At 42.4% G+C, this 20,018-nt stretch overlaps 2 protein-coding genes across 2 annotated transcripts; one reads left to right on the forward strand and one right to left on the reverse strand.

The window, feature by feature from the left end:
* Positions 1–3,327: 3,327 nt before the first annotated feature.
* Positions 3,328–13,967, reverse strand: tspy (testis specific protein Y-linked). Its single transcript, XM_079741234.1, has 7 exons — positions 12,690–13,967; positions 12,492–12,569; positions 12,274–12,385; positions 12,004–12,155; positions 11,311–11,387; positions 9,537–9,727; positions 3,328–4,640 (listed from the first exon to the last, which is right to left on the reverse strand). The coding sequence occupies exons 1-7, from the start codon at positions 13,560–13,562 to the stop codon at positions 4,453–4,455; spliced, it is 1,671 nt and encodes a 556-aa protein (XP_079597360.1). The 5' UTR covers positions 13,563–13,967; the 3' UTR covers positions 3,328–4,452.
* A 937-nt stretch (positions 13,968–14,904) lies between these two features.
* Positions 14,905–15,765, forward strand: LOC307079874 (protein phosphatase 1 regulatory subunit 3A; the record flags this gene model as incomplete). The annotated part of the gene is made up of 1 exon (XM_079742376.1): positions 14,905–15,765. One exon carries the CDS (start codon positions 14,905–14,907, stop codon positions 15,763–15,765), a length of 861 nt encoding a protein of 286 aa, XP_079598502.1.
* Positions 15,766–20,018: the final 4,253 nt, after the last annotated feature.

The following is a 20,018-nucleotide window of genomic DNA, read 5'->3' on the forward strand; positions in this document are numbered from 1 at the left end:
GAGACAGAGAGACCTCGGCCTCTAGACAAGTACTCTGACTTACAGAGGCGCGCCGCTTGTACGTGGCGCCTAACATTCCAGGGCAGCGTGCTGCTGGCCGGGCCACGGGGGGAACACAGGCCGCTCAGGGGGAGGACGGCGGGGCAGACATGGCCGCCGTATTGTTCCTGCTGGTATGGCTCGAACACCAGCACGGTCCGCGGGTTCCCCTCTGCAGGCACACCATGCCACGTGTGCTCTGGAGCGGCCAGTTACCATCTGCCCATCAGACCCGCGACCGGTGGCACTCAGTGTCTCTCTCTCACTCTCGCTCTCTCCCTTATAAACTGAGGCCGTAGGAATCAACATCTGTTGAAGAATGGCTCAGTCTAAATAACAAGGAGGGGGAGGACAATCACAGTGTAACAGTTGAGCAGCCTGGGTGGTAAGTGAGACAGAACCGTCTCCAGAGAGGTAGAAATGTTATGACTCGCCGTCTTTCAATGCCCTCCAGGAATGGGTGTGCTAATATTGTGTTCAATTCAAGGATTTAATGACCTGCAATTGTAAATGTTTTAAAATGTCTCACAAAGGGATAGTTAAGCATGCGTCCAGAGCCTGGTTATAGATGCTGGTTTGATTAGGAATATCATTAGCATCATCGTTATTATTTCTGTTTACATTGAGTCTTTATAGCCTAGAGTAATACACCTATCATACAGCCATGCACACACAAATCTTGTCTGTAAGCTCTGGCATGAGAATATTTGCACACATTTGGCATTTTGAGCTGAAGCCTTGATGCTTCATTCAAAACACATTTTGTTTCTGGCCCAACACATTTTGTGTATCGCTCTCTCTCTCCCCCTCTCTCTCTCTCTCTCTCTCTATCTCTCTCTGTCTCTCTCTCTCTCTCTGTCTTATTTTGTTTTAAACCGTCTCTTTGCACATATCCTTCAGGCTCCAGGTGAATTTTAATGACAACAAGGCAACCAAAGCTCGGCAATCTCATGAAACCGGCACAATGTGTGTGTCTGCGTCAATGCATGCGTGTGTGTGTGCATGCCTGTGTGCATCGGTGTGGCGTGCACATGAATGTATTTACACATAAATCATGCATGCATCTATTAGCGCGCAAGCTAGAAAGCCTACACATGGAGACATCGCTTATCATTATATACTAATTTATGCATCATCTAAATATTTGTGTGTGTTTGTGTGCGTGCATGCGTGTGTGCGTGCGTGCGTGTGTTTTTTGTGTGTGTATTGTGTGTTGTGCATGTGTGCATTGCATTACGCTTATGTGTGTGTGTGGTTCACTCTGTGAGGTGTGCTCATGTGTGTGTGCACGTGTGCACTGGCATGCCTGAGGCGTGCCCGTGCACAGCGTGAGCGCCGGGAGGGGGGTTCTATTCATCTGTCTGGTGTGATTGTGGCTCTCTGTGACTGGGCCCAGGCGTCACCGTGTGCTCTCTGATCTCCCAGATAAGAGACACCCATCTGCTGCGCATATCTGTCAGGGGCCTGAAAGCGCCGCTTATCATTCCACTGATCCATTTCCCTCACTCATACTCACTCCCGTCTCTATTCTCCAACCCTTATTTAACCGTGTGCAGGGTTTAAATGCTGCGCTTCATCTCGAAGGCCCGTGCAAACGCAGGGTGGTGGAGCGCACACGGGCAGTGTTGTGTTATTTAGATGATTGCATGAATGAGTCTGTGAAGATAAGCGTTACATGTGTAGGCTTACAGGCGCGCACGCTTGTAGATGGATGCATGATGCATTTGTACATACATTCATTCTTGCAAACACACGCATACGCACCCATAAGAACACAGACGCATGGACGTAGACAAACACACACACACACACACACACACACACACACACAAAGACAGAAAGACAGACAGACACACACACACACACAGCCACACACACACACACACACACAGCCACAGCCACAGCCACACAGCCACACAGGCACGCACGCACGCACACACATACACACACACACACACACACACACACACACATTCAGGTAGCGGGTACTTAAGAGGCCCTGTCTTAACCTATCAAATTACTCTTTTTCTTCTACATACTCACAAGGCAGTGATTTGCCGGGGGGAAAGATTCCATTTCCGAAAAAATCCCTCAGGTGTAAGATAAATGATTGTTTCGTTTTTTGCTTGAACATATTTCATACACTTGTTTCAGTCTAAAGATAACCTGTTTCCTTCGCCGATTCCACGGAACGAATCTCCGATTGGGAAACATGAGAGTGTATAAAGGCAGGGATGAAAATGGATGTGTACAGTAGCAACAGCAGCTCAACACCGGGGAGTGTAGTTTACACAAGAGAATCCAGTTAGGCTCCTGTTGCCCTACATTCACAGAACACCCTGAGACCACAAAACCACCTCAGAAAGGGCCTCAGCGGGGCCAACTTAGTTAGTCATGATCGATATGTGCAGAACCTGACCCCGCCTCCCCCCCTCCGGCTTGCATTATGAATTCATAACCATCAAAATCCATTCGCGTTGCATTCGGAGGTGGGGCCCAACAGCCCATCCCGGTGATAAAAAAAACCCTAAAAACTCCTTTTAAGCATGAGACAAGCGTTGAGTTATTCACAGGGGATGATAGGGCTGGGGTCTATGTTTCATCCGTCGAATCCTCAGCATATGTTTCCATGGCAAGTATTATTAGTGTAAGTCCGTCCGAGCCAGCGTGCCTCTGGGTACAGGGACTACAGCAGCAGGACAGGTTTTTGCCGGTGGAATATTTATAGCCTTGCATTAAAAGGGAAATCAAGGGTTTAAGTGTACCGTTGCAACACCGCCTCTGCTACTTTGTCTAGGCCTGTCCAAAAATGTCCTCCCTGGGGCAATTTTTTTTGTGTTATGATGCAAAATGTTATTAGATGTTTCTACACACATATCAAAGATCAAATGTAAGTGGTATTTACCTGAAAAGCGTTCTGCCTTTTCTGGAAGAAAACATGTGGAAGTTACATATCTTGAGAACAAATCTTGTCAGTCACTGCCTCATAGTTTATAACTTAATAGTTAAACGGGTTCAATTATCAGCCAAGCTTTGTGGTCTGTCTACTCAGTAACTCGAGGAAGGAGGGTGAAAAAAAGAAAATTCATGTTCTTGTGTTTAGGTGCAAATCCTGATCCCACCAGGCTGAGGTGAGGAAATGATATTCTATTCTGCCATCTTGTGGCTTTTTCTGTAGGGACATTTCCTCGGTGTAATACAACACTGATGCAGGATAGACTGCCTCCTGTTACAACTTCTCCATGCTGAACCTAATACTTGCTGTAATTTGAGTAAGTCAACTGCTACAACAATTCACCATTTATTAGGTCTGATCAAAAGGTGGACATCATATATCTCAAAAAGCAAACCAAAACAAAAATACATATTTTTCCAACTAGTTTTCTATAAAAAATCTGCACACAAAATATAACTTTCTGATTATGAATTTCATGTAAAATCCTAGATTAGTTGAGAAATTTAGTAATGGCTTAAACAGATCAACAGCCTGTGAAAAAAGACTTTGCAGAAAAAATATTTACAAGAAATCTATCACTAGGAAAAGTAAATAGAAATGTAGAAACTGTTATACCAGTGTGTCAAACTGTAGCCATGCATGAAGTAACTGGCTGAAAACCTCACTGCCTGAATTTGGAGCGCGGCACAAAACTTACACCTTAGCCTGAACAGTTACACTGTTAAAGTAAAATAAATAAAGTTCCTAAAGTATAGATGAACAAATAAGAGAAAAACACAAAATTACAAAAGCATGCTCCAATGATTATTTGGTTAAACCCTAACTAGATCCTCAATTCCTTAATTATATCCAGAAGGATGTACAAAATAGGTATTCCCATAGACAAATAGATGATTAAATAATACAGAATTAAAACAAACAAAATTGGTAGAATACAGAGAAATGAGTGTGTCTCTTTACAAACTTGTTCAGGGGAGTATTTGTGTGTGCGTGTTTGTATGACATACAAAGATGTGGCTAACAATATTGTCCTTGGTTTCTATTTACTACAGTAGAATACACTTATATTACACAGCAAACATTTGAAAAATATCCTAATTACTACTCTCTATTATGTAACCACTACGGTCATCCCTGAGAACAAATTTTAGTTCACAACTCGCCATGAAAAAGGTGCCAACATCTGAAATTTTCCTTAAGCAATTTAATTAATCAAACATGAGGCTTGATATGCATGACTACCAAATTGAAACTGAGGATGTTGATTCATTTAGTCCATTACTACACTTCTGTGTGTATTATCTATGAAGTATAGTACATTTCATTGAAAAGCAAAAGGGAGCATTGCCTTTTCATTTTGATTATGGTATGCCGGATTAAAACACCACTAAGCAACATGGGCATTAAACAACGGCTGGATTCCTATGCATAAGTAATGAGTTATAATTCCTAATCTTTCAATCTTTACTCTGGTCCTCTTCGTCGCCCTCCTCGTCGACATCAATGTCCTCCTCATCCTCCTGGTCTTTGGCCTCCGGTTCCCCGGGTGACTCCTCTACATCTTCCACATACACATCTTCGTCTTTATCACCAAACGACTCCTCTTCCTCCTCTTCCCTGGGCTCCTGGTCGCTGTAGTCGGAGCCTAGAGATTAGACATGAGCATGGGTTAGGGCGTCATTCAGGAACGATGTGTAAAAACACAACGGGACAATGATTGGATTTGATTCACTATTCCAGAATTATCAGATTGAGGTCATCAGCAAGAGAACCACCGATAGAAATGCAACCACACCAAATTCAGCCCAGGAAAGTTCCCCCTTCCAGCCGGCGTTGTGTTTGTGTTAAGGGAAGCCTTGGCAGCACTGTGGGTGAGGACGACGACTTACAGTCAATCACAATTTCTCCTTCCTCCTCCACACTCTGATCTGAGGAGGAGATATTGCCTGTCTATTCAGTTCAGCCTCCAACTGTTTCTATCAGAGACCAACCACTAGCACTTAGCTGCCTACTCACAACCTTTTCATGTTTAATATCCCATTCCTTCCAAACGATCCCGTTAAATCTAAAAGCTGTTAAAGCACACTAATGCATTATTAAATAATAGTTGCTTCAAATGACACCCATGTATTCAAGTAATGCATTCACGTGTCCACTTTGATTAAACCAGGGTAGGGCTGGGAGATTCAGTCTAAAAATAAAACCTAGATGCTTTCAAAGTAATGGACGATCTTTTAGATTTAAACCTAGATATTTTTAGTTACTCTTAACAAAAGAAAAATACAAAAATATATCATGCATCGTTTGCAGCGTCTTGATAAAAGCCTTTTTGTTGACTGTATAAATGAGGACCATATCTTTTGCCATGTAATGCGTCACCGCATCTTTGACGGCCTGCCACCGCGGCCCGTAAGGAATGGCGGTTGAAAATGCTTCTGCCAAGGTTACCTGCTTTTTGCAGGCGCTTTGTGGTTGAGCTGGCATCTACATCCGTCGGTGCTACACATACCTGGCATACCACTCATGTCTCTGTCGCAGGTGCGGGATTACGTTGGTTGTGTTCCCAATAAACATGGTAATACTTGTTATATGATCTTCGATCTGTGCCATTTTATTACAGTTGCTGAAAAAAAGACTCATGGGAGACCTAATTTAGTAAAATCCTATGGGCGTTTTTCACCATGCTTAGTGCCTGTTAGTATAATTACAATTACAATCACAATTAGGGCTTACATCGGTTAATACACGCATTGACACACCGACGGCAGGCTGCAAGGCGACAGCCAGCTCGTCACGAGCAGTTACGGTTAAGCGTCTTGCTCAGGGACACATCAACACTCAGCTAGGAGGAGCTGGGGATCGAACTACCAACATTTTGGTTACAAGACAACTGCTCTACCTCCTGAAATAAGCCGACCCACCCAGTATACTGTTCCACATCATGAAAAAGGGACACAGGGGGCTAGGTGTGTGTGGGTTTGCAGCGCTCTGTCTGGGCAGCGGTTGACTGCGGCGTCCGATACGTTTCTCAGACACGTTCAGTATAACGCTACAGTGTGTGTGATATCCGGATGTGTGGAGCTAGTTCGGAAAGCCTTTGATTTTGATGACCATATCCAAGTATGCAGTCATATGAAGAATGTGACGATGTTTGGAGTTGTCTGAGCAGCGATTTCAGTACATTTCTCAGTATAACGCCATGGGGCTGTTTCATATAAAACGTCTCTCATTATAAAGCTGGTTTCATAACAACGTTACTAAAAGTAGCACAAAGTTGCCGTGGTTCGTAACATGCCCCCCTCCTTCCCAGAACTCTCGGCACAAAATGTATTTTTCATAGTGTTCGAATCCCATCTGAAACAGCTGGTTCACTTGCTCTTTAAAGGCCGTGTTGCAGGGTTTTATTTCCAACGAATTTGTGCAATTTGCTTGTTGGTATTAAAGATTTAAACTGTTATTTGTCGTATTTAATTCCCCACTATTCACTTAGCCTTCGGCGAATAATTGTTGATTAATTGCCTAGATAGATAGATAGCCTAGTCAAGTCTTTATTAAGACCAAACCACACAAATCGTCGGGAATTCATTTAGGTGATTCGGCTCACACAGTATAGCCTACAAGACCACACAGAACAAGGGAGACAACATACAAGTCAAGTCTGACTGGACATACACAAAATACATCACATTAAAACTAGACACATGCGTTGATAGATAGATAGACAGATGGAAAGATAATTAAATATGTTCTATTATTTGCCTTGCGGAGCTAGCCAATCCTGTGCTCGTATGCAAATGAGCCATGTGTGCCTAACACAAGAAAGATGTAATGTTGAGAAGTCATAGTAAAAACGGATAGCAAGCGAAAGCTAAACCAGACTGTATCAATCACATACTTTGGGTCCATTCTAACTTATGGTTAGAGGCTAGTCTTTAAATCTTTGCAGTGACTGATCGTGATGATAAAACGGATTGTTTTGCATTAGATGAGTGTGTGCGACTGTGCGTGTGTCCTTTTCGGCTTCGGCATACTGCATGATTATGAAGGCCTTGTGGTTAGTTGTGGTCTTAGTGAAGCAGCCTAGCCTTGGAGTTGGATAAGTTGGAGTGATTGTGTACGGGCGTGCGAGAGTGAGAGAGGGCACACTCGCCGTGGTGATGTTTGGCTTGTTGTGGGCTGTTGGGGTCTGTCAGCATCCGCCGGGTTGGACGATGTGCTTTGTGTATGTATTCAATGTGTCTGGTCGTATTTGCGGTAGATTGATGGTTAAATAATGTCACACCACGATCGGTTATACTCGCAGGCACTCATTTGCAAGTGCACTGATTGTGTGTCCGTTAGGCTAAGTTAGCCCATAGCTAGCATTATGCCTTCTATTTCTAGATCTTCTGACTAAGTGTACTGGTACTTACGACATGATCGCTGTCACTAGATATAAAGAAAACGTTGACTTTCACTCGGTGCTATTCACTGACAGTAAAAATAAATAAGTGTTGTTATTGTATGCACTGCTGTTCATTGACTAGCTCCAGCGCTCGTTGCAATGATCCCTCTCACGTCTGACAGGTTCGAAATTATACTGCTGTGGGCCATCATACATGTTATTTGTGGTTCTTGCCACCTCTTAGATGCCATAGTTTTAGTACTGTGCTGAGGCTACCTTCCACCACGTCTCCCCAACGTGACGTCATCGCCGAATGGCGTTAGAAAACATCTGTTTCTGCCAAAAACGACAAAAACTGGACTTTAACACTATTTTGGAGACATTTTATAAATGATACACATATTTTGAGTGCTTTATGTACCCATTAATCAAAACTTCCGGTTAACCTGCACGTAGGCCTTTAAGGTAAAACAAATCAACAGAGTCTAGACTATGCTGATTGTCATTTCACAAACTGTAGGAAAGTAAAAATGCCAAAAAAAAAAAAAATAGAATCACCCTAATTCCGAGGTCTCCCCATTATCTATACTGAGCTCTCCTCTACCCGTTGGACCTATGAAGCGTTTCAATAATCCTGTGATAAAAATCTCAATCTGGAACTTGCTTCAATTAAGAAAACATTTTAATTTATGTGGCCTTATGCCCTTGACTCACAACCATCTATTTCCTCCCTCCCAGAATGATGCAGCATTTCACGTGTGGCACAGTAATGGTTTGATCTTTTTTAGTGACCTTTTCAAAGATGGCACTTTTGTTTCATTTGAAATTCTTCAAAAGGACCATAATTTGCCAAAAACACACTTCTTTAGATATCTCCAGACACGCAGCTTTGCCAAAAAACATTGCTCATTTCCTGCCCTGCTGAAAAAAGAACATGTTGGGCATCATATTAGACTGGAACCCAGATACCAGAGGAAATGTTTCTAGAATATATAAGACTATCCAAACAAATAGTTTACCTTCCCTAGAGAAGACCAAATTGGCTTGGGAACAAGATCTGAACGTGGAGTTCACTGGAGAGGTTTGGGAGCATTCTTTACACCGCATTCACACCACCTCTCTTTTTCTCTTTTTTTATTTACATTACACAAGAGAGAGACTGTCTAAATTCTATCCCAATGTTGACTCTACTTGCATCAGGTGCCATCTGAACTCAGCTACAGCTGGGCATATGTTTTGGGAGTGGCCATCTTTGACTACATTTTGGGGTCACATCTTCGAAGCCTTTTCATATATTTGCAGCAAATCAATTGAACCCAATCCAATTACTGCTATTTTTTGAGTTACCAATGAGGGTTTTATCATTACTTCGGCTCAATCCAACTGCATTGCATTTACCTCACTTCTAGCCCGCAAACGTATTCTCTGCAGTTGGAAGTCTGCTAAGCCCCTGTCATTCACGAGTTGGATCAAGGAAGTGTTATCCTCAATTCCATTAGAAAAGCTCAGGTATAATAGGTCTAAATCTTGTCAGAAATCTTTGGCAGTCTGGTCTCCCTTTATAGAATTGACTCTTGCTCTATCTTTCTTAGAAATACCATAATATCTCTCGGCTTCTACCTCTGCAGTTTATTTGTTTTGTTTCTTTGTAAGTCCGGAAATGGTGTTACCTTTGTGACTCTTCATTAGACAGGAAACAGTGTTATCACCATGACTCATGACTGCTTTGTTGTTATGTGCTGATGCTGATACTGATGAGCCTCTTTTGGCAAGCTTTGAATTTATTTGAACTTATTGAATTTACATGTCATTTGAAGTATGTACAAAATAAGTGTATATGATGTGTAGAAATGTAGTGTGCATGACATTGGTTGACTGCCTGATTGTTGAGTGGTTCCAACTTTGACTAAGCCTCTAAAATCGTTTTGATTTATTTTCACATGCTGTCATAATAATGTCTGGTTGTCGTTGTTATTATTTATTTATTTTTTTGCTAGGGTGTCCATGGGGTGGGAGATGTGGGGGGGTATGTTATTAACGTTTGTATGCATATTTTCAAAAATCTATAAATAAAGATGTGAAAATAAAGATGTGTATATATAAAAAAAATAAATAGAATCAGACAAATCGTCCAGCCCGAAACCCCCAGCTACCAACCTTGTCCTTTATCTTCTCCCTCCTCCTCCTCCTCCTCCTCCTCCTCCTCTTCGTCATCGTCATCGTCATCGTCCTCCTGCTCCCGGCTTTGACCCACTCCGGTGTCACTCTGCTCGTCGTCGTCCGAGTCGGAGATCACCACGCAGTCGTCCCCGTTGCTGTTGTCCGCCGCCCTCGCTCCGCTGGCATTACTGGGGGAGGAGAGCCACACTGCGGCTTAATCACCCTCCTCGTGATGGGTTAAGCCAGCCCTCTATCTGGCTGATCCATTACACTACCCAACAGCACCACAAAACAGTTCATGTAGGAGTCAAGTATGGTGAATTATTTTAAAACGCATTAATGTTGATAATGGGACCTAGGGGGGTTGAACGCAGAACCATTTAGCAAGGAGTCAAACACCCTAACCACATGACTATTCTGCACCCTTTGGGAAATCCAATGAGCAACTGGACAACAGGACATTTGGTGAAGGAATGGGTCAACATGGTGTACAGGTCCTCTTTCATTGTGGTCATGAGGAACTAACACCAAAACTGGAAGTAAAGGAGAATCGTTTGCCTGTGTGTGTGTGTCATAGTTTCCGTTGTACGTAATTACCGGTCATTGACCGGAAAAAAATGAGTAGGACCGAAAATTCTAAAAGTCTCCGGTCAGAATGACCAATGCAAATAATTCTCTCTGAACAATTTGAATTGTGTTTAAATATGCTACAGTGGTCATTTGTTTAGCCAATTCATGTAAAACAGTGCGGGTCGGGCCCATATTTCCCACCACTATCCTCGAGCCGGGTCGGGCCGGGCCTTTAATTGAGCGTTTGTGTTTTTTTTTTTTTTTTTTAAATCATTGCTTTATTGGCCTTATCTGAGGAGAAATCTATGCCATAAACAGAAATATTATAGGCCTTTATTACTCGGGACTTCTCAATGGCGTGGAACGCTCCGTTCACCTGCATGGGTAGTAGTCCGCTAACTTGACAACCCCAGCGTCTTCAGTTGCTAAGCAACGTCAACGTCTTTGGCGGACTATTTCACTGCTGATCATCACTACAAATGCTGGTAACGATTAAATTGTAAAAAGACACACCATGTGAAGCTATTTTTTCGTTTTGGCAAGTAGGCGTGTAATAAGCGGGATAATGTATAGAACGTAGCCGGTCATTATCGAAAATAAGCCCCTTCAGGGCGAAGCAAGATACCTCCGCTGCACATCTGTGTCCTGTTCGCCCTGTCTGGGCATATTTTCCCGATAATGACCGGCGTTGTATACATTATCCCTTACATAAATATTTAGCAGAGTAGGCCTAAGTAACAAATGTGTACAAAGTTACACATGTATCAAAAAAAATGTCGGGTTGATTTTCTGGGCACGATCTAAGCTCTAATAAAGACTGCTCAGCGAAGCTGCCTTGGGGAAGGAAGAGTCACGAGGCTTATGCGCATTGCAAGCAGCAGAGACACTCACGATACATTTGACTTTAAGTCAGCAGCGGCACGCTTCACAGATGTCAAATATCGAAAGAAGTAAAAAAAAAAAAACGTTAAAATGAAACCTTCCAGGTCACATGATGACCGGCACCAATTTTTTCTAGTAGAAACACTGGTGTGTGTATGTGTGGACAGACTGAAATTCACATTTTAGAGCTCTACTGTCAAATAATTATCCATAAATAAAAACAAAATAAAAAAAATGGACATGACATTCCCAGAGCCTCTGGGATTGTCTCTTAGACATGGAGAGGAGAGTGAGATGTTGAGTGAGATGCTGAGCTGACCTGCCGTTCTCGCGAGGTTCCCACAGAGGGGTCAGGTAGTACCTCAGGGGGTCCCGGTAAAGGTCATCCTTAAGGATCTGGACATTGGCAGAAAAGTCAGTTATTATCCCCCAAAAATAATGCGGAACAGAATACAGAATGGTTGCTTCATTTCTCGACATACAACGTGGTCTACATTGACATCTTCATTGTCTGTGTAGACCGTTTGGTATGAATAGTGTAATGAATAAGAAATCAATTGTCCCTTAATTTGTCAGCAACATATCCAAAATAAAAATTTTGGATATGTAGAAAAGCGACCAGATGTTGCCTTGACAACACAAAAACTATATGCGCAATGTACCAGTGGGGGAATATTTGAATTTCCGCTGATAAGGACCATGCTGGGAATAAGTAGTTTACTTTTGCATGTCATCCTTTGGATTACTGTTTTAGCATCTTGATCCAGAAAAAAAAAGTAAAATAAAAAAAAGTTTATGTCTATAAAAAATAAAATTATATATGAAGTAACTCACATCTAATCATTGTTGCTAATTGTTGGTATAAGTGGATTAAACCACTCTGGGTTGTCCCATTATTGAAAAATATATACTTTAATCCTGATCCTGAATGATCAGCAAAAAGGGAATTCTGTGTTCATGGTCTACCCATTGAACCACATCTCACAGCTTTGTGGAGGCGTTCGGCGTTCACCTGCGCTATGTCGTCTCGGCCCGGGTTGCTATGGTCACTGAACCAGCTGAAGAAGGTCTGGTAGACGCCATCGCCGTTCCTAGGGTCGCTGTGCACCATCAGGTTCTGCCCACGGTGCCAGAGGATGGGGTTGGAGAAGGACACCGGGGATCCTGAAGGAGAGACGGCCACCATGTTAGAGTTCTCAATAGAAAACCAATCAGAATATTAGCCATTGTTCAAGCCTTAAAAAAAGTGTAGCTAGTTCCCCCTCCCTTGAGTAATGCTCACCTCCCATCCCGAGGTGCACCTCCTTCATGATGATGTTGTTCTGGAAGTATGGGTTCCTCCTGAAGTGGAAGCGGATCCTGGAGCCCAGTTTGCTGTTCTTGAAAGACTCGATCTGCAGAACAACGAAACATAAGGTAACAAGTTCGAAAAAAACATTTGTGATGAACAACAAGGCGCTCCGAGCGTTTGGGCTGGGCATGTTTGTCTAGTCGATTTACCTCGAGGTCGATCATGTAACTGAGTGCGTCCTCGTCGGTCTCGTCGATGTGAGCGGAGAGATGCGGGTGGTTCAACAGCTGACACGTCCAGGTTAATGAAATGTACATACAAACGGAAACATTCAAATAAATCCAACCAATAACACTCACACACACACACACACACACACACACACACTTCTGCTTATGAAAGGATACAGCGGTGACCCAGAAGCCCGGGATAGACTGGGTGATGGTCCGACGCTGGTCCAGGTGAGGCCGCCGCTGCCGGTTCATCTTCATGTCGAGCCTCTGGTGAAGGCGGACGCTCTTCTTCTCCAGGGTCTCCAGCCTCATCTGTACCTGCGCCAGCAGGGACACCGACTGCCGGATCTCAGGGGCCATCTTGACGGAGACTATGGCGCACTCGCCATCTTCTTCATCGTCCTCGTTGTCGGAGGGGAGAGAGGAGCTTGGCGTGGAGGAGGAGGCCGGTGTTGTGCCGGGGTCTTCCTCTTCTGTATCTGGGATGTCTTCCACATCCCCTCTGGCCACACTGTGCACAGAGGTGGAGCTGTCTGCTGCAGCTGCCAGCGTCTTTAAGGATTGCTTTAAGGAGTCCCGAACACCAAGTTTGACTTTACTCTCCCTTTCATCCCGTTTCACTTTGTTGGATGATGAAGAGTTTTTTTTACTATCCTCTCCAGCTCCTGCAGTTAGACTGGCTAGTGCCTCAGCAGCCGCGATAGCTGCTGAATCATCTGATTGGTCCATGGAAGTTGATGGAGGACACTCATGTCCTCCACCATCTCCTCGTGCATTTATGGAACCCAAGAGATCTGACGAATGTGCTTCAACGGTACCGCTCGTGTGACATTCCGTCTGGTCGGGTTTTGCAGAAGAAGGTTCCCCTTGGCCTTCCGTAATCGCACCATTACCGGTAGATTCTTTGCGTTCGACTTCCTTGCTCGTGCAACTTTGTGAAGTTGATGGTTTTTCGTTTGATGTGTCGGTTACTTTGAGAAGCTTACAGGGGGTAGGGCCACTCTCATCCTCGGGTGGCGCTTGCTTGCACCCCACCGACTCACTCATGTTTGCTGGTTATATCTTCAACTAGCTACGTCCCCTGCTAGCTGGGCTAAAAGGGCCGTTTCTAAAATAGAATACGGTTAACACTTACTCGCCTTATAAAATAAAATGTAAATCAAACCTTCCAAAGGAAATGTTTCACAAAGATGGTACAGGAAGCAGTCATCTCCTTTGGTCCGCGGCCTTGCATGCGAACGTGCTAGCTTCGGCTAATGTTGTTACAACTGGCTAACGGTAGCAGCTCACGTTGACCACATCAAAAATAGGAATGATAATATTCTTAAAAAATCAAGGAATACTTAGCATAACGTCCAATTATATCCAAGGTATGCATAGATGTTGGAGGTTAAATATAAACTCTTCGCATTAGTTTATATTTCCCTTCTTCCTCCTCTTTACTACCACCGTTCGTCGACGTGACAGAAAAACATTTCTTTGATTGGCTGCAGCGCACCGCGCTAAAACCTTCAAGCCAATCAGAAAGAGGGGGTTGTTTACATTACTTCTATCAGCCAATCAGAGCAGCGCTGGTGTAGCGTCCGCCAGTGCTTTTAATTATTTTAAGGATTACAGAGCTGTTTATACGGGGTTAATGATACATATAATAAACTGTCATAGAAAGTTACTAACTCATAGTTGTAACGATATCGTTTTAAACGTCATCGACACAGCCATCGGGTCCGTTTTCCAAAATGTAACTGACAGATCTAATTTAAGGCAGGGGATGCTCTATATAGGCTAGTATGGGCACATTTTCTAGGACTTATTCATTGCAAGGGCGATTGGAAATAAATAAATAACAGATATCAGTCATTTTCTTTTTATCAGCCTTTTATTAACTTATTAACTTGTAGCCCTAGATGCATGCTGAGGAGGTATAATAATGCTCCTCGCAGGGACGCACTAGTAAACTTTAACGACCTATGTGGTTTTCAAGCATAGCCGATTTGGACCTTGCAGATTTATGATCATTTTAATACACCGTAGGCATACACATGCTTTGTGAGTGGAATCAGAGTGGGCGTGTACGAACCAAACAAAACTCAGGGTGTCGAAGGATTATACCAAGCTAAACGACACATTCGGGGCATGAAGTGACGGTGGGTCACTGCTAAAATTAGGTCGCTCCCTTCCCTGCCACAGTAGGCATACAACATGCAACTGCGCAATACAAGTTATAGTCGTTTATACTAGGGGGGGACCATCCATGATTAACATTACCACCAGCACCCGTTTCCAGAGACGTCTGGATGCATGGACGTCGCTGAGCCAATGTCATTAATTTAATAGACATTAATGCAGCGGTGCTATTTTATTGCCATACAGGGCCTATAACGAATGCAGAATGTCGTTCTTAACTCTTCCAAGTCAAGATGGTCTTTTCACCACAGTGAAAGCAGGTAAATCCGCCGAAGACGGAGACAGTAGCACTACGTGTCCAGCGGATGATGATGAGGAGGAGGATGACGACGAAGACGATGGCAGCGAGGAAGTTAATTTCATCCCGAGATGCTCTCCTATCCCAAGGAAGCGAGGCCAATCGATATTTGATGAGGCGGACGAGTATATGCGTATACAGTTGTCTCTGCCTGCAGCCAGGAGAAGGGTAGCGTTCGCTGACACAACAGGTGGGGATCTGGTCGATGTAAGGGAATTTGTTGCCTTCGATTCTGATGAAGAAGAGGACCCAAGGTATGAAGCGGAGGCTGCACATGCAAGAGAGCCCACCTACCGCATACACACAGAATTCCACGTGGCAACGAGAAGTGCCCTGGCAGAGGCTGTTCAAACACACAAGGTGGAAGTTGAAATGCTGTCCCCCATAGAGAACGAACCCCTTGCCTTCAGTGGGATCGTACGAGTGCTCAACATCTCCTACCATAAAGCGGTGTACATCAGGTCCACCATGGACCGCTGGGCCACCTACTTCGATCATCCAGCTGAATATGTCCAGGAGTCAAGTGATGGAGAGACTGATGCGTTCTGTTTCAAGTTGTCCTTCGCCTCACCTTATGACACCCATGGTTCCAGCATTGAGTTTGTTGTTCGCTATGAAACCTCTGATGGGGACTTCTGGGCCAACAACTCACAGATGAATTATGTTGTGACCCTCTTAGTGTCTTACGAAGATCATTTAACTCCAGTAAACACTGACACAAAACAAGAATTACGAGGGATCCTGAAAGCCCCTAAGTTTTACAGGTAAATATCATGGCCGACTTTTATTCCAAGGTCAGGAAAAGTAGAAGGAAAACCTGTTTCTAATGCTTTGAAGCTGTCCTGGCTACACACATTGTTTTAAGTTAGTAAAGTAAACACTTAACATTTAACATAACTGGATACCAAACATCTCCTTCAAATACGCCTCTGCTGAAGGCTTCTTGTATGATGTATTTACTTAAATGGATAAAAAAACGTCATAAGCTCTGGAAACTGACCAAATTTGGCGATGCAGTGTTAGTCTAATTTGGACCATGACTACTGAACGTTGGATTTAGCTAACTGAATAGCTCCAGGGATCTAGTCATTATCCAATTGCCAAGGCCTTGATGTCGATTGTAAGTTTCCAACTGTACAAAGTAACTTCAATATCCACATGTGTTGACGGTGTGCAGCTGGCAAATTGTATAAACATTGAAGCTATAAGGCTTTCAAAAGAATGGGGGTGAGTGGAAAATGGTACACAACCTCTATGCCAGTGGTGTGTGCAGAGATCAAAATAGGCAAAGGGCAGGTGTCGTTTTCCTACTTGACGTTTGCCTGCGATAAGTCTTACCTTTGACCTTTACTACCAGTTCCCTTGATAAAGGGACGTCTGGCAACTGCAGTTTCAACTGGCCTAATATACACACAGAACTGTGTGTTCTGCAGGTAACTCAACAAGGGAAAATTAAAATGCTTCAATAAAATTGTTGCACTCACACCAAACTAGTATGAGACAATGAGAGAGCATGGAAAATCCTGCTAGTGTAGCAACTAGCAAATTACATGACCTATCTTCTGCAGAAGGTCAGGGTGTGTAAAGGGTTAAGAATACGACTGATCTCGTGTCATGTGGTGGCATACCGGAGGAGTCAACCAAAATCAAACAATCCTACATGGATTTGATTTTTATAGTAATACACTCTCTTCAGTATACCTTTTATTAGAAGGAAATGCACGTCACTATGTAAACAAGTGTTTTGTATATTTAGGGCGCATCAACAGGGATATTAAGCTTTCTATTTGTGTATCCCGTCACATCTTTGCTTTTGCCTTTGCTGTATCATCAATATACTGAAGAGATGGAAATAACTTTCAATATCAAAAGAAAACGATAAGCGTTTATGTCAATATTCTATATAGGCTACTCTACTGAGCCTTCAATTACAAGTCTATACATCTTTATTATGAACTTCAATTCTAAGTGCTGGTTGAGTCAGGCTTCAGACTGCACTTCAAATCCCCACATGGAAGATCCAGACTTGGGGAATAAGGTTGATAAAAATAATGATCGGTCCGGCGCTTGATTGTTAGCATTTGACCTATTTAGCCGAAAGCAATATTAGCAGGTGAAGTTGAGTATCAATAAGTTGAGTATGAATTTAGATTCACTTTACACAAAGACAAGAGTGAAATCGCTGAAGTATATTTACTTTAGAAAAGATGTAATGGTATGTTCTACCAAACCACATCCCTACTTCTTCCACTCTGTACCAAATCGATATGTATGAATAAAGTCCTCTATTCACGTCTTCCTCATATCCCACAGCGCCCCCAGTGATCAGAATGCCTGGGTTGAAGCCTATGAACCATATGCCTTTAGACCACGGAGTGGCTGTTGGTGCTGAAAGGCATACTGAAATCTGCAAAGTACACCATACCTGTGCAGAAGGCCCGGGATGTAATATTCATACATAATATTCCTATTGTCTTGGGATAAATAGGAGGTTATGAGCTTGATTAGTAAGGACAATGCTACTTTATCACAACATAACTTGAGATTGTAAAACAAGGCTAATAATTTGTTACATGAAAGCAAAGCAAATAAACAGAATAATTATCATGATCCTTCACAGACCTCTGTATTTTCGATAATAATATAAGTTAACAAACAGATACATTGGGTTTAGCACTTTGTTAACAGGTTATTTTTTTATGTGTATTCTGATAACCATAATATTCTATTTTTTTTCAGTATGGACAACGATGGACAACATATGGATGAAGGTATATTGCAGATTAAATGTAATTACATACATATAAAATGATTAAATCAAATTTAATGTTATACAACAGTTAGTTCCGACCAATTAATTTGGTCGGAACATTCCATGAGTATTCACTCGAGGCATTCCATGAGTGCTGATATAGAGTATAACAGCACTGGGACTTTTAACTATACATGTATCACTCCGCTTTAGAGGTGTTCTTATAACCGTTAATGTTATTAACGGGCTTTATGTAGTTTAGAATGCTAATGTGTTCAGCACGGCTGAGATTATCTTCGGCACTCGGCCTACGGCCTCGTACATACGACCGAATCACATCCGTGCTGATATTCAGTACAACAGCACTCCCTCTCAAGTGATAATGCTTAATTGCAGTTACCAAATAGCATTACAATAATGTATGCATCTATATGCATGCTACATAGTCATCATAGACATCATAACAAGTATTATTACACATGGACAATGTTGCAATACCATTAAGGGTGGTACAGTGTATAATCAATGTAGATATAAAGATCCATTAATTTGAAGCGCTATATGTTGTGCTTATTGTATTTGCAGAGGACCTGAGCACCTCCTCCCAATCAGAGCATGTCGGGCCTACACCTGTTTGCCCAGTTATCATTCATCCAGAGATCGACTTAGAGGTAAGAAAAGAACACAAACCTTTCAAAACTATTCATCATAGCAACATCCAGATACACCAAATTATGCCATTTTTCTTTGAACAAATCTTTACCTGGAAAAGTCAAGATTAGCTCTTAATGTTAAGAGCTTTATGTAAAATGGAGGGATACATTCTGAATGATCTGGATTTGCATGCAGTTGTTGATACAATCCCATCCTACTTGAATTCAGCAGACCAGGTACAGTGAGTCATTAATTCGGTCCTTCATTCACAGTACAGCTCATGGAACTAACCATTGTCCATTTCCTTAACTCTTTGTATTGTCCACAGCTCATAGAAGCTTCTGCAGCGGTTTAGGTAATATCTTACTGTTAGCCGTTACAGCATGGGAGCCTCGTGGTCCATCGTCACTGCTAGGGTGTGAATGTATTCACTCTAGCAGTCACGATGTAACGCCTCTTTTGATTCATTGTACTCAGTGGTATGTTCATGGTGCCTTGTGGTTGTTTTTCATTGTATTGTATCAGTATGGAGCTCAATAACTTAGTGTTCCCTGAGTTCTTGTTAACATTAATGTTAATTTGATGTCATATAATGTTAATATTGGTTTATTTGAATGTGCTACATGGTTACAATATAGTGTCAAATATGTTCCTGAAAAGGTTGTTTGCCCACTGACCACTAACTGAATCATAAAAATATTAATCATGAATCTTATCAATCATGAATTATGAATCTATTGGCTCATGAAACTCATAGCTGTTTAATGAATTGTTTGTATATAATGTATGAATATGTATGAATATGTATGAATTCCTCAGAGCTCAACCTCTAGCTTGCATGTACATTTTGTGCATATTGTGTGTTAAGTCTGATGATGGGGTGGAATTATCAAAATTGAGGATATGAAAGTGCTGATAGCTGTGGTGTCAGGTTTGATACCAAATTACATTGAGGGAACCAGCTGTTAAGCTGCTTTAATGAAGGATTACCACATATCAGGGAGCATGTTCACAGCTAATTTTAACATATTTTCTTGACACACGTAAATTGTAAATATTGGGAAAAGCTGAATTTCAAAACTGGGGAAGTTACAGTCAATCTTAAACTTAATCGTCTTCACCATTTCCTTTTTGGGTATGAATTCACATTACTAGTGCAATATTTGGAAAACAAATGTTTGAAGGCATTTGCTAGCTAGCAATTTAAAGATGTTTTTTTATTATAGTCCTGCAACAATTTTCCTGTTTGTATTGCCTTGTTCGTATTCACTCTCAGTTTCACTATGTCAGCATGTACTCCAAAGAAAAGCATTTCTGCATTAAAATGTTTTTTTGCCAGTCTGTGTGTAATCGTAATGTGTTTTTGGAAATGTTACCATTATCATGTCTTGGATGTTAATATTATTTTATCATGTTTTCCCAGACTGCCGATGACCCATTTGGTGCCCCACGGTCACCCAACCAAGAGCTCCAATCTCTTGACGACGCACAGTGCGATGAAGCCAGTATGCCCTACCAATCACCTTATATGTCTTGTCGTAACACAACTGACCAACCATTACATGTTCTATATCCAGTTCACACAGCACCTCAGTCCAGTGAGTCACACTCCCTA

Source organism: Pollachius pollachius (genome assembly GCF_949987615.1).
Source record: "Pollachius pollachius genome assembly, chromosome: 8".
NCBI lineage: Eukaryota > Metazoa > Chordata > Actinopteri > Gadiformes > Gadidae > Pollachius > Pollachius pollachius.

Coding starts and splice junctions, on each gene's coding strand:
- tspy (XM_079741234.1), bottom strand. CDS start 13,562: ATGAGTGAGTCGGTGGGGTGCAAGCAAGCGCCACCCGAGGATGAGAGT. Junction 12,386..12,491: donor GTTACATGATCGACCTCGAG/GTAAATCGACTA, acceptor GTTGTTCTGCAG/ATCGAGTCTTTCAAGAACAG. Junction 11,388..12,003: donor GCCGAGACGACATAGCGCAG/GTGAACGCCGAA, acceptor GCCAATGTCCAG/ATCCTTAAGGATGACCTTTA.